This window comes from Sceloporus occidentalis, unplaced genomic scaffold (assembly GCF_023333645.1).
Source record: "Sceloporus occidentalis isolate IW3139 unplaced genomic scaffold, rSceOcc1.0.p SCAF_35, whole genome shotgun sequence".
In the NCBI taxonomy this organism is placed as follows: Eukaryota; Metazoa; Chordata; class Lepidosauria; order Squamata; family Phrynosomatidae; genus Sceloporus; species Sceloporus occidentalis.
Window position 1 is genome coordinate 1078648 of NW_028317015.1, and position 14423 is coordinate 1093070.

Here is a 14423-nt window from a genome sequence, read left to right on the forward strand (position 1 = left end):
AAGCCCGCTTTACTATTTTTATGCAACCGAAGCTGATCCATGCAAATTTGATATGTAGGATTTTTCGTCCTTTTGTGTCACATTTTGGAGCAGGTGTGTGCCTGATTACTAAGAATGCTTATTTTTTCTGTCCCCAACAGGAGATCAGTAGACCAAACTCTCCATCAGAAGGAGAAGGAGAGGGGGAGGGAGAAGGAGATGGGGAGGGTGAAGGGGAGAGCTCAGATAGCCGTAGCGTCAATGATGAGGGCAGCAGCGATCCAAAAGACATTGATCAAGATAACCGCAGCACCTCTCCTAGCATTCCTAGTCCACAAGACAACGAAAGTGATTCTGATTCCTCGGCCCAGCAACAGCTGCTACAGCCACAAAATGGAGCACCAACAATGGTGCCTCCCCCTGTGTCTCCTGGACCTCTCCCACAAGTTCTCCCTCCGGCTCATAGTGTAGCACCTGCTCAAATATCACCATCTCCATCCCTTCCTACATCTCAGCCTCCGTCACTTTCACTTGTTCAGACTCCAGTCTTGCATCCTCAGAGGCTTCCATCTCCACATCCAGCCATACAACCTCTTGCTGGGTCACAAGGAGAACCACAACCACCAACTCCTGCCCAGATTCACCCCCAGTCACCACACCAAGGGCCAGTAACCTCCCTGCCCCACAGCATGCCAGCACAGCCCATTCTGCAATATCCTGGTTCTTCTCCACCTCAGTCCTGTCCTTCTCGGGTCTCTCCGTTGCCTCAACCTCCATCTCATGCTTTCCCTCATAATACTCAGGGACCACCAACCTCTCAGCCTGCCATACAAACACCCTCTCAACCACCGCGTGAGCAGTCTTTGCCTCCAGCACCCTTAGCCATGCCTCACATCAAACCACCCCCCACCACCCCTATTCCTCAGACTCCTACCCCATCCCACAAACATCCTCCTCATTTACAAGGACCGTCTCCATTCTCAATGAATACCAACTTACCACCACCACCTGCTCTTAAGCCTCTCAGTTCTCTGCCTACTCACCACCCTCCTTCTGCTCACCCTCCACCCCTGCAGCTTATGCCACAGAGCCAGCAACTTCAGGTGACTGCAGCACAGCTGCCAGTGCTGACTCAAAGCCAAAGCCTTCCCCAGACACCTGGACACTCACAAACTGGGCTTCATCCCATACCTCCTCAGCCTCCTTTTCCACAACACTCATTTACACCTGGTGGTCCACCATCGATTACTCCACCAACTTGTGCTCGTGCTCCTACTCCATCCTCGTTGCCTGCAGTTTCCCCAAGTCTCCAGCCTCCTCCTACTGTCACAACGTCTACAGCTCCTACAGGGGTTTGCATTCCTGTAGTGTCCCCATCTCCCAATCCGCCTCCCCTGCCACCTATACAGATAAAAGAAGAGGCACCTGATGAAATCGAAGAGCCTGAAAGTCCTCCACTTCCACCTCGAAGTCCTTCTCCCGAACCAACTGTGGTTGATGCACCCAGTCACGCCAGCCAGTCTGCAAGGTATTTGATGGTTTCGTGCAAGGGGTGGTTAGCTGTCTGACAATATTGTAGTAATTTTAGTTTGCAGTCCATGTCATCAGTCTTTAGTAGTATTAGAAATTTGTGGGATTGTTTTTCATTATATTTAAACTTGTGACTAGAGTCACTGTTTTCTTGTGTAGTTTGTTTTACTTCACCCAGGTTAATTCTATGTCGCGTTGCTTTGATTTGAATGCAGATTTTACAAACATCTAGATCGGGGCTACAACTCTTGTGCAAGAACAGACCTCTACTTCATCCCCTTGGGTGGCTCAAAGTTGGCTAAGAAAAGAGAGGAAGCAGCAGAAAAAGCAAAGCGTGAAGCAGAGCAGAAAGTCAGAGAGGAAAGAGAACGAGAAAAGGAGAAAGAAAAAGAGAAGGAAAGAGAACGAGAAAGGGAGAGAGAAGCTGAAAGAGCAGCGGTATGTTTTTTGTTTCTCCATTTTATATACACAGCTGTTGGTTTCTGTAGCGTCTGTATTTTTTGTATATACATTGGAATGCCGTGATGCAGTGTTCTTTGTTTTCTATTTACCAAAAGTAAAATTAGTGATTTGTATTTTTGTTCTTTTCCTAAGCAGAAGGCATGCTCCTCACATGATGGCCGCCTTGGAGATTCTCAGTTCGGTGGTCCAGTTCATAACCGACCTTCTTTTGAGCCACCAACCACCATAGCTGCTGTCCCACCATACATTGGTCCCGACACACCGGCCCTTCGCACCCTAAGTGAATATGCTCGACCACACGTCATGTCCCCCACCAACCGTAACCATCCATTCTTCGTCCCTCTTAACCCGAATGACCAACTTTTGGCTTACCACATGCCAGGTTTATATAACATGGACCCAAACATGAGGGAAAGAGAGTTACGGGAGAGGGAAATGCGGGAACGTGAAATCCGTGAGCGGGAGCTACGGGAGAGGATGAAACCTGGCTTTGAGGTGAAACCCCCTGAGATGGATCAGCTCCATCCTGCCACTAACCCCATGGAACATTTTGCAAGGCATGGTGCACTCACCATTCCTCAAACGGCAGGACCACACCACTTCGCTTCTTTCCACCCTGGCTTGAACCATCTTGAGAGGGAAAGAATAGCTCTGGCAGGACCGCAATTACGGCCAGAAATGAGTTACCCCGAAAGACTGGCAGCTGAACGGATACACGCAGAGCGCATGGCATCGCTTGCTAATGATCCTTTGGCCAGGCTCCAGATGTTCAACGTCACGCCTCATCATCACCAACACTCTCACATACATTCACACCTCCATCTCCATCAGCAGGACCCATTACATCAAGGTGAGTGGGGTAGGAGATAAAGCAAAACTATAGAATGTCCGTGTTTAACCCCAGCCTCCCTAACTATGTGATACTGCAAGAATATTTATTCACCCCATTCTCTGTGGTTTTTTATTATTAAAACAGAAACACACTCTACTGGGATTCTAATGGGAAACAAAATCTCTTCTTGACTATCATTGTTTGTGTCCAGTTTAGCCTATGCAAGCATTGTGTTCTTGTTACTATAACACCCAGTCACTATGCGATACAAATGACCGTTTGTGGTTCATTCTAAAAAGAATTCTGGGGGAGAACCTGCCTCTCCTTCTGATGAGGGTTTTCTAAAATCCAGTAATGCTGGGTTTGTACATATGCATTTCAGTTAATCCTGGAGACTCAAAAGGATCAGACTTTTCGAGGGTATTCCAGAAATCTAATTTATTCCTACACTTGTTAACCAATATAGATGTCGTGGTGGTGGGGAAGCACTGCGTAACACGATGAGGGGGGGTCCTGTGCATCATTGTGGTATTCACACTAACCTCCATAGCTAGCCATGTTACCCACTGTGTAGTGAATGTGGCCTTCAGTGGCATTTGTTTTGCATTTGATGTTCTGCATTGATTGTTCCCGGAGATGTGGCTTACGTTATGACCCTAGCATTTAAGTGATTAAAGGGCTTACATATTATTTCCTTCACCATACCCCAATAATTGTCTGCGTGTGGCACTGCAGCTTTAGGAAAAGAAAGCCACTGATCAGAATATTTGCATACTGTCCCATAATCTGACATATGGAATTTACACATGCCGTCAAGAGCAACATAGCCAATGAAAGTCCAGGGGGTATCCACGTCAGGGGTTTACTGATCTGCTTTAGTTACAACCTCTAAGTATAAAAAGGCAAAATCATTCTCCAATTATATTTCATGCCAGCGTATTCTGTACAGAGAGAGGCTAGATGAGAATCCTGAGTTGTAGTTTCCCAATACACTTATTTAAGTAAATACGGCCCGGAATCACTTCTTTATGAAATATATACGATACCACGTTTAGGGCATTCCATACAAAAAGGTTAACACTGATGAGCTAGGTTTAGGGAGCATTTAATGCCTTCTCCGGTCAAACCAGCTTGGCTTTGTTCTTCTACCATGTTGAAGCCATGTGTGTTGATGCATCTATGTGACTTGTAAAGGCAGAGGCATCTTACGATGTTATGTGTTTTCAATAGACTGCTGCTGTAACTCTAAATCTTGGCCAGGCGTGGCTGAAAACGGGACATGTGTTCCAGTCCACTTTCCTGGTAAATAAATGCTGTGTATTAAAAATTGGGGAGGACAAGGACTTGGGAGACCGGGATAATTCTCCATGGAGAAAAGCGAGCGCTACACTAAAGAGAAGTGAATGCTGAACAGAAAAAAAAAAAAAAAAGAGTACCAAAAATCCTTATGCTTAGCTGTCCAGGTGCTATGTGATTTATAGCTTTTGGATTTGAATGCACCGATCGATGTAGGGATCTGAGGAAAGGGCTCCGGTAATTCCAGTCCAGGCTCTTCCTTTGCAAGCCGTAGAGCCGCTGAACGTAGGGCTAGCAGTTCCGCTATTTCATTCTTTCGAGCAATTGGAGAAATGATCATTGAGCGTATCCAGTCCAACGAAACTAAACTGCTGTGCAAGACAAATCAATAGTTTCAGATCAGGTCTTCAAATCAAGACTGGAGTTACCAGAGCTTTGGGGCTTTTAATTCTTTGGATCTGCCCTAGCTAATTAGGGGTAACGCTTTATTGATGTAAGTCTGCTTGCTTGGGACAGCAGGAGTTGGGGGGGGGGCATGGATATAATACAATGTAATGATTTGGACATTGTATCAAGCCTTTAATATATTTTGGCTGTGTATGGTAATGAATGTGCCATTCATCCCAAGCCTTTGCTACATAGAGGTGTGACGATAGACTGTTTCAGCCGCTACTACCTGTCTCTATACGCCTTGCATTATATTGTAACTGTGTGAGTGGCATTGGGACCCGGCAGCATGATGAGTGATTCTCTGGCATCTGTGGGTTCATTTTGTTTGCAAGTGTTGGCATCTTCACTACATACCGTGAAGCAGTAACTATAGCCAGTTAATTGCCCCTATGGAGTATATGCGATGAATGTCCCGGCTGCTGCCTCCCAGAATGTGCATTGAACAGACAACCCGTATGGTGTTTCAACCAACATCAAACCAACGTGTGAGATCCTAAACTGACGAGCGCACTTCCCTGCTTCATGTCCGATGTCTTCTTTACTCACAGTAAATTGCGGAACTTTTTTTCTCTGTTGTACGATTCGGAGCTGCAAAAAGTTCTAGCGGATCGTGCCACTCTTGCTCTCAAAGCTTAGCTTGGTTATATCTTCCTTAAGTAATGCATTGATTTAATTCCTTTCCAAATTTTAAGGTTTCGAAGTGGAATGATATCTAATTCTATCAAAATGCAATTTTCGGCAGCTTTTTTTATTATGAGAAAAGCTGTAGATGGCAGTCCGTTGAGCAGTTCATGTTGTTGCCCTACCGAGTGTATGTGTGTATCGGTGTTCTTGCCCTACCGAGTGTATGTGTGTGTCTGTGTTCTTGCCCTACCGAGTGTATGTGTGTGTCTGTGTTCTTACCCTACCGAGTGTATGTGTGTATCGGTGTTCTTACCCTACCGAGTGTATGTGTATCGGTGTTCTTGCCCTACCGAGTGTATGTGTATCGGTGTTCTTGCCCTACCGAGTGTATGTGTATCGGTGTTCTTGCCCTACCGAGTGTATGTGTATCGGTGTTCTTGCCCTACCGAGTGTATGTGTATCGGTGTTCTTGCCCTACCGAGTGTATGTGTATCGGTGTTCTTGCCCTACCGAGTGTATGTGTATCGGTGTTCTTGCCCTACCGAGTGTATGTGTATCGGTGTTCTTGCCCTACCGAGTGTATGTGTATCGGTGTTCTTGCCCTACCGAGTGTATGTGTATCGGTGTTCTTGCCCTACCGAGTGTATGTGTATCGGTGTTCTTGCCCTATGTGTATCTTTCTGCAGTCTGTGTGCGTCCCATGCTTCGTATTTCTGTTTTATCCCATTTTAACATTCCGCGCGCTCTCGGCATGCAGGTTCGGGTTAAATCCATCAGATTCCCACTGGGCTTGCATCAAAATGCAGGAGCTGGAATTAAAACTAACTTTGCAGGAATGAAAGTTACACGTGACCCGACACGTAGCGCAGAATAAACTCATTCCGTTGCCTGGCTTTTTATCATGTTGATGGGTTTGACGTGTTGCCGCTGCGTGTGGTGCTGATGGATGGAGGGATGGTGTCTGCGGCCCTCGCTCTGTGACTTGCTGCACTTGTGTGCTCTCTGGGTGTGATACGCTGCAAAGACAGATTTTGTGTTTTTTAACCTTCAAAGCCTGATCTCTTTTTTTGTGCTATTTGTATGTAAAAAAATATATATATTTCTACATTTTCCTATATTAGAGATTAATTTTCCCGTAACCGCAGTATTGGTGATCCGGGCACCGGACTGATCACGCTACCCGTGAAACACACACTTCCAGCTCTGCTTTAATTACGATAGTAAAGATGCTGCTCTGGAAAGTGCATATGAACGGCACAAAGGAGAAAATCGGACTAATTCTTGGCAAGTGAAGTGTGCATATTTGCAGATAATTTTTTTATCACTAAGTGAGCGATCACCTTCAGCCTTTGGGAATTATTCACTAAACTAGGAGTTTGCAAGAGTTGCTGCTTTAGCTCATCATCGTCACTCCGCATAATGAAAACAGACTCCTGCATGGAGGGGTGGGAGAGCCCCGGATCATGTATAGTTAATGTGGTGAGATTCACCTCTTACAGAGTCCCGCTTTAGTGAATAGACGCCTTCCTCTTTGCATTTAATGTCTGTTCTGCATGTTTGTGGCAATCGGGGAGCAATCGTTGTGAGTTTAGTTCCCTGTGTCCGGCAGACTCGCTGATCCTGTTCTCGTTTGGTGTAAATTGCAGGAAGTCTCCAGCTGCACGCGAGCCTCGAACTCGGCCCGTTCTATGTGCGTCTTCTTACTCGTTACTAAGTTTTTTTTATTTAGTTTTGTTCTCAAAACCGATGCTTTCTATGGTCGGGCTTCATATCACAGGCATCCAGCAGTGTTTAAAAACACATACAAATACTTGCCCTGTTTTGGTATTCTGTCCCCGGAAGGCCGAAGTATCGAGGTCATCACGTGATTAAATCATTCTAGAAAGGTTTCAGAATTAGGATTTTTCAGTGCTTGGCATGTAGGTGGAACAGCGCCATATGGTAATATCCTCATATTTTATGGGTTTTGGAATCAGGTGGTCTCTGTTTGGGAGGAGGGGGTTCCCAGTGGTATCGGCATTCACTAAGACAAGGTGGTGCCATTCATTTTTTAATATCATATTGGCTAAATTTCTCATTTTCATCATTGGGGGCATGAACATGTTAAGCCAAGGTTTGTATTCTCATGGTTGTATCCAGAATTCTTTGCATGTTCACGGAACGTTTGCTGCTTATAACCGGTTAGTGAGGGCAGATCCTTTCCGTAGCTCGCAAATCCCGTCTCCAAATCCCCGTCTCTCTGGGACTTCATGTTGTGGGTTCCCAGCTCGTTCTGGTTCGTGTTTCTAATCGTGTTCTGAACTGAACTCGTGTCTTGTCTTTTTTTCTTCTCTTTTTCCTTCAGGGGCAGGCGGCCCGATGCATCCGCTGGTGGACCCGTTGGGTGCAGGGCCTCACCTGGCACGTTTCCCGTATCCCCCCGGAGCCATCCCAAACCCCCTATTGGGACAGCCGCCGCATGAACATGAAATGCTGCGACACCCCATGTTTGGTGAGTACGCTATATGTATTCTATAAGGCATCATTTCAGTAGATAGCTTGTGCTGTGTTTGCGACGTACACCAGGTGGCGCTGGCTGTCAGGATGGCAAATTACAGATGTGGCTACATCATCCACCCGGGAAATACGAACCAAGCACACACTTTTAAATAAAGAATAGCTGGGGGGAGGGTATGCAAAAAAAAAAAATGCAGAGGGCAGCGGCATGTAGGGATAAGTCAAAGCTTTGTGAATAACTTTTGATGTATACTTCAGACGCTGCTTGTTCTTTATGGGACAGCCGTGCCATTTGGGCAGTTTTTCCTGTCCTTATATTAACATGCTGGTGTTTCTTCCAGGTGCCCATTACCCCCGGGATTTGCCGCCTCCGATGTCTGCTGCCCATCAGCTTCAGGCGATGCATGCACAGTCCGCTGAACTGCAGCGGTTGGCGATGGAGCAGCAGTGGTTACACGGTCACCCTCACATGCACGGAGGGCACTTACCCAGCCAAGAAGATTACTACAGGTGGGCACGCGTGTGTAAAGTACATTGGCAGCATGTTGAAAGAAGGTGTTTCAAGGTTTATCATTGTCTTGTCTTGTTGCTGGTATCATGCAGACCTCTTTTCAATGACACTGGAACACACAGTATCTTTTAAACTGGCCAGTAATCATTTATTTTTATTATAATATAAAAAACAAGGAATAAAACATTGTGCAGGCTACTTCTGGCCTTTATACAGTGATGAGCTGAGCCGTTGCCAGTTAATGCGGTAATATTATGTACTAGTTTTAGGGCATCTGGTCTATCAAGCTGAAGGATTTCCCATAGTAACGCTTTTCATTATCTACTTTTTTTCCAGCCGGCTGAAGAAAGAAGGAGACAAGCAGCTGTAAATGGGAAGTGTGGATTTTCCATGGGAGAGCCGGGCTCCAAACAGACCTCCCAGAAGCTGCAACATACTTTCTCTTTGTAAGACTTGTCACTTACTGCCCTTCATCTGTAAAGGAGACTCCTCCAAGCCGGCCCCTGCATGCCACCTTCTTCCCACAGCCTTGGGAGGGAGCAGGTTTGGAGGACGATGTGGGAGAACTTATCGGACACTTGGAGCAGTCCCATCCCCCCCCCCCCCCCATTTAATAACACCTCATACTCCAGAGGTGCTGAAACCATACACTCACTGTGTGCGAATGAAGACAGAGACTTATATACGCCGGCACCCAAGGATATCCCTGGTGCTGTGACACAGATTAACTCTTTATTTTATTACATCAGCAGAAGGCCCGCGCCATTGTACAAAGTTGCCCAGTTCTGCCCGCAATCTGTATATATGTTACTAAGCAAAGACTAGAGGAAACGTTTCCGCTGAGACCCCGTTTGTCCCTGCGTTGCAGTTACTACATGTGAATTCAAGCCTGCCACTGACGGGTTTCTGTTAACCGCTTCACTGCCGGCGGGATTTTTGGCCTTCGTCTCTCGGTAGCTAAGCGGTTAGAATACTGTGGCCACAACTACTCCAGGCGTTCCCAAGCATGCTTTGGTACAATCAAAATCTCCAAACCCTAATATTTTTTTTTTTGTCCTTTGATTCCTCATCTATTGTGATTTCTCTAAATGTTGGATTTACACATTGCAGCCCCAATCCTTCCCTGCACCAAACGTGGTTCCTGGATAATTTGTGAAAGTTTTTGGTTTTTTTTTTTTGGTCCCCGACAATTCTCTTTAAAAATGTATGTGTCACTTGTAGATAGGGGCTACAGCGTTTTAAGTTGTAGAGTCAGCCGCACACAGGCTTGTGCGTAATCTTGATTTTTATAGCATTAAAGTTTCTGCAGGGTTAGAACTTTTATTATTTAATTTATAAGGAAAAGCTCCTATATTTTAGTGTTTCAGTCCTGCTCTAGTTAATGCCAAGGGTTTTATTTGTACAGATTCTATTAAACCTGGGCTCGTATTTTTTATTTCATGTGGGTTTTTTCATTTGTTAATGTTATGTAATTGTTCTCCCTGCTCCCTTGCCAGTGTTACACTTTTAGGCTTTGAAGAAGAATAACACTGTTGCGTGCCGTTAGGACAAATGAAGGCACATTTAGTAACTGCTATCCATCGTGCAATCTCTTAAAAGGGCACACAGGAGCAGCGTCGCTCAGCCCAACATGCTGCTCCTAATCCCCCCACGGCTGTCGGCGTCACGCAGCTGTCCGGATGCCGAGGAAATCTCTTCCACGCAGTCTCCTAGCAGCCCTCTTCCCAATCAGGGTATCGTCCCTGCTGTTCTGACTGTTATATCTGGCCGTCAGCATCTCAGGGCTGTGCCAGACAGCGATGGATAAGGCGAACGTCAAGCTCACCTTCACTCTGCTAGCGATCTTCAGGCGCCGTTCGGTGCATGTACACTCAGCTGACCACATACCCACATAATAAAAGTGACATTCTTGTGACCAGGTATTTTTTTTATTATTATTTCTGACACCATATATTAATCTGTGGATATATATATTTTTTTGCACACAACTGTTCTGACTGCAAAGAGCATAATTTGCAGCAATGCCACTTTTCCTAGAAATGCATTTTTTTTCCATGGCGGAGAATAAATACATTTTGCTGATGTGCGTTTGGCATCATATGTTTGCTTAGAATCCCAGAAACCCACTGTGTGTAAACCACGTCGCTCCATGTAAAGCAGCGCAAGAGAGGTTTGCTTTTTCTGTCCATAAATCTCAGTGTGTTAGAATAAACTTTCATTGTTTCTACCTGGGCTTCTCAAACAAGATTCTGATTGCTTTTTCAGTACTCTAACACTACACCCCAGAGGTATGCTGCCCTCCTTCATGATAAATACATATAGGTTCCCTTTTACCTCGTGGGTGTTGGGGGGCTTGACGACTTTATCCACGCTGGCTGTTTTGTTTACCATATATTCATTGTCGGAGAGACCTGCTGTGGTTACTACTTACAGGCTTCCCGCGTTTAAAAGCTAACCCTTCGTCTGCCAGCAGAGACCAGCAGGCCCCGCAGGCAGGGAATGCGTTTGCGTTCAGTTTTTGGTTTCGTTCCTCTCTCACTTTTTGTTCTTTCCTTTTGTAATTTCGGACGTACCTCGTTCAATGTGTAAGAAACTGTAAGGCTACTTGTTTCATGGCACCATTTAGCAGAATGTAAATCCTGACTGCTCCATTTCTATATATATCTTGGAAATTTTAATGTATATAGGAGTAGTTTGCCATGGGGTAGAAACCCAGAAATTCGTGAATTCTGTGTTTTCTCCATTTTGAGTATTTTGTAATTTTTTTGGAAATATTTGTGGACATAAACAATAAAGCAAGCTACGCCACAGGAGGTGTGTTGTGGTTCTTTCTATGTGCTCTGGAAAATGTCTGTTAATGATTTTTATTGCACTAAAAAAAGTTTTCTGCTTTACCAGCCTGTCTATCAGATCTGATGAAACAATGCTTAAAAATAAGATATAATTTTTAGTAGAAAGAAAGACATGACTAAAGTAGGGAAAATTCAACAAAAGAGCCAGTTTACAGCTTGTCAAAACCTCAAAAAATGATGCTGTAAATGCAGGTTTCTGATGTGCTGTTTTAGCTGCAGTTATTCATTTCACCACTAGGTGGCAGCAAAGGATTGAAACCCAAATCAAATGGTCCAATACCTGCTCCTGGGGTGACAGAGATGCCCTTATACCCTTCACATGAAATCTCACATTATCAGATGCTCCGTACGCCTCTTGCTGGAAATGAGAAAATGCTTTAGCTTGACATTAACATAAATGTATAATTTAAATGTTACAAATAAGGTGCGTCTGCCCTTCAAACATTCAATGTATTGCACATTTCCGGCATTCAGAGATATTTCTGGGCCACAAAAATCATTATTTCTCTGTATAATCACCTGATGCATAGGAGCCAAGATCTGGGGAGAGAGGTAGTTTCTGTTATAATGTGCTTGTAGGGTGCCTAAATTCTCAGACAATTTTGAGAGTCTGCAAAGAATCTTAAGAAGTGCTAGAAAATAGAGCCTTAATAATTAAAATCATATATTGACTGCTATGGTTCAGAGAACCTACATAAACTTGGAATTACGCTTAACACAGGCAAACCGTTTTGTAACACAGCCAACATAAGAGTTCAGACTCGATAGATATTACTGATAAGCCCTCTGTCTACTAGCAATAGATTCGAGACTTTGATACAGTCATATTGTATAGAATAATAATTCAGAACAGAGGCACACAAATTTCAGTGATATGTTGCAGTATATACTGAGCGGTACCAGGACTAGGAGGGGGCACAAGATGCTGGCGATCCAGCTCCTGTATTGCATTATTGTGTTGGGTAGATGTAATACCGTAGTTTGGCCAGCAGATGGTGCTGACGTTACACTGTAGCAGATCAGCTGTGTGTGGTCATTGGAGTCGGGATTTTTTGGGGAAAACGCTTGACCAGCGCCTAAAGGAGCTCAGGATCAGCCTTAACCCCTTAATGACAAAGCGCCCAAAATGCATTGTTTTCAATGGATTTAGGGACCGCCCATTGTCCGTAAGGGGTTAATGTAATCGTTCGGTTATATGCAGCGCCGCTTCCCAGTGGCAGTAAACATCCTGTATGTAATTCCTGTTCTTGGTTTTATAAAATGTAAACGTTTCCCACTTGTTTCTTAGCTTAAAATCTGTGGCAACAAAAATATTGCCAAGGAGCTGCTGGCACTCCCCTAACCTGAAGAGCAAGGCAATGTTTGGAACAAGATTCACGCAGGTAAACGAAGCCACGTTGTACAGAATCCTGCTCCTGGGATAATGTAAAGTTTGGGTACAGGGGAGATGCTTTGTTCTGCCATATAACGCATGCCCCATGGGAGCTGAATATTTCTATGCCCTTAGTGTGGAAAGGTTCCCTCCGTAATATGCAGGTCCTGTGTTTGAATGGATAGTAAATACATTATTAGAAAGATATGGCAAATTTGGGTCAGACATATGTGAATCCAACATCCTGCTTTCTCATCCATCGCTGTCCGATCGGTTCGCTACAGAGATTTTCATTGTAATGATTTTTACGACAAACTTGATGAATGTGAATCTTTTATTGCTTAATTTGGACGTGGTGTTACGGGCTGTAAACCCTCCCTGCCAATGGTTAATGAAAATATATATTTTTTTAAAAATAGACGCTGCAAATTAACCCAACCACCCATTCTATAAAAAGGGTTTTGCAGGCAAAACATGGGTTTAAAATGAGTAGGTTGTGGGCAGAATTGGGTAAAATGCCTGCTGTTTAAGGGTCGGACCATGTGGAGCGGGTAGCCATTTGAGCCTATAACATGCGGTGGTGTTATGCCCCCAATAAACACATTCCCCTGTGCTCAGCTTTAAAGCCCACCGCCTTGTGATATTAATAGGGATTCTTGCAAATGAAAGGCATCTGTATGCTAAGTGAAGATCTAAAGGTCGGTTTTCTCATTCACAGTTTCAGGTCGAAAGTTTAAAGTTTCCCGTTTCGTCTCCTCTTGGTCAAATCGTCACTTTGTTTCTGCTTCTCACTTTGTCAGCTTGGGGGGGGGGTTGAGGGAGGCGGGTGTTTAATGGTCATTTCCTTTTTTATTATTAGCGGTATCTCATGTCATGGTCCTGGTTCCCTGAAACTTTCAACCACATCTCCAAAACAATTCCTGCCATATCAGCGATCTAATTCGTACGTGTATCGGCTCTCACGAAACATAACAAGTAGGTCTGATTTTACAAAATAACATATAGCTCCATGTCTTCCAAAATAAATCTATATCTTAATGAAGCAACATCATCTCTGGGTCACAAACACTGTATCTTTACGACCAGTAACAGATGACTTGAAATGCCCATCATGGCTTCTTATTGTCTTAAACCCGTTTTTATAATGATTATGTAGAAATGTAATGTAATCTGTGTCTGCAGGGATAACCTTTTAAACACCCATGGGTTATCCTTCGTGATATTTGTTGACGCAGATTAGTTGGTCTCCTAGCGTCCCGACTATGATTCTCATCATCCACGCTTTTGCATAGACAGACCACTCCGTCGGTGTTTCACAGGACTGCTGGGGGATTTTACATTTTCATTTATTTTTGCGGAAGACGCTATAGGTTTATTTATTCTGAATCCCCCAAGGGAGGAGCAATCACAGCTATAAAAAAAATATTGCAGCCATTTATAAATCTATACATTTTAGATAAATAAATCTACTGAATTTTTAGGGATGGCCCGTGTTTGTCACTCTTTGTAACCCAGTTCATTTTCTGGGTGATGCGGGAGATGCCGGGGTCGGACATGGCTGGGGGGGGGATAATCTGTAATTTTCTCTGACCCCACGACCTGCCTCTCGCCCCGTTTCACAGAAAGGCTGCAAGAACACGCAACATGTGTTCCAAAAGCCGTGTGAGATGCCTCCTGTATTGCTGCCCCGGGATTTTTATTTTATTGCGTGTGATTGCGGGGAGGCAGCGGCCTTATTTTGTTCTTTAATAAGAAGCTTCTGTCGGCGCACCCCTCCCCCGCCTGTCCCCTGCGGTAGGCCTCATTAGAGCGAGGTGCCGTGCCGGGGATTAATCACAGGATGCTGCCGCTGTCTGGGAAGAAAAGGTCCTCAGTGATTTTGCTTTAATTACCAGGCAAGCCCTGTCATTAGCGCAGGCGGCACACGGCATTCCCAGAGGCTACATGACGCAGCCCCGGATCACACACGCTGCGGCAGCCAACCAAACCCTTACCCGACAGCGTGTCCTGCTGCCCGTC

At 44.8% G+C, this 14423-nt stretch overlaps 1 protein-coding gene across 2 annotated transcripts in view; it reads left to right on the forward strand.

Moving 5' to 3' along the window:
- The window catches only part of LOC149297950 (arginine-glutamic acid dipeptide repeats protein-like), a 76566-nt gene extending 68016 nt beyond the window's left edge, over positions 1–8550 (forward strand). For both annotated transcript variants that reach the window (XM_089487926.1, XM_089487927.1), the window contains exons 16-21: positions 141–1507; positions 1725–1947; positions 2104–2821; positions 7518–7664; positions 8011–8179; positions 8517–8550. In XM_089487926.1, the coding sequence (XP_089344052.1) occupies positions 141–1507; positions 1725–1947; positions 2104–2821; positions 7518–7664; positions 8011–8179; positions 8517–8550 (2658 nt within the window). The remainder of the gene's footprint in view (positions 1–140; positions 1508–1724; positions 1948–2103; positions 2822–7517; positions 7665–8010; positions 8180–8516) is intronic.
- The last annotated feature ends 5873 nt before the right edge of the window (positions 8551–14423 follow it).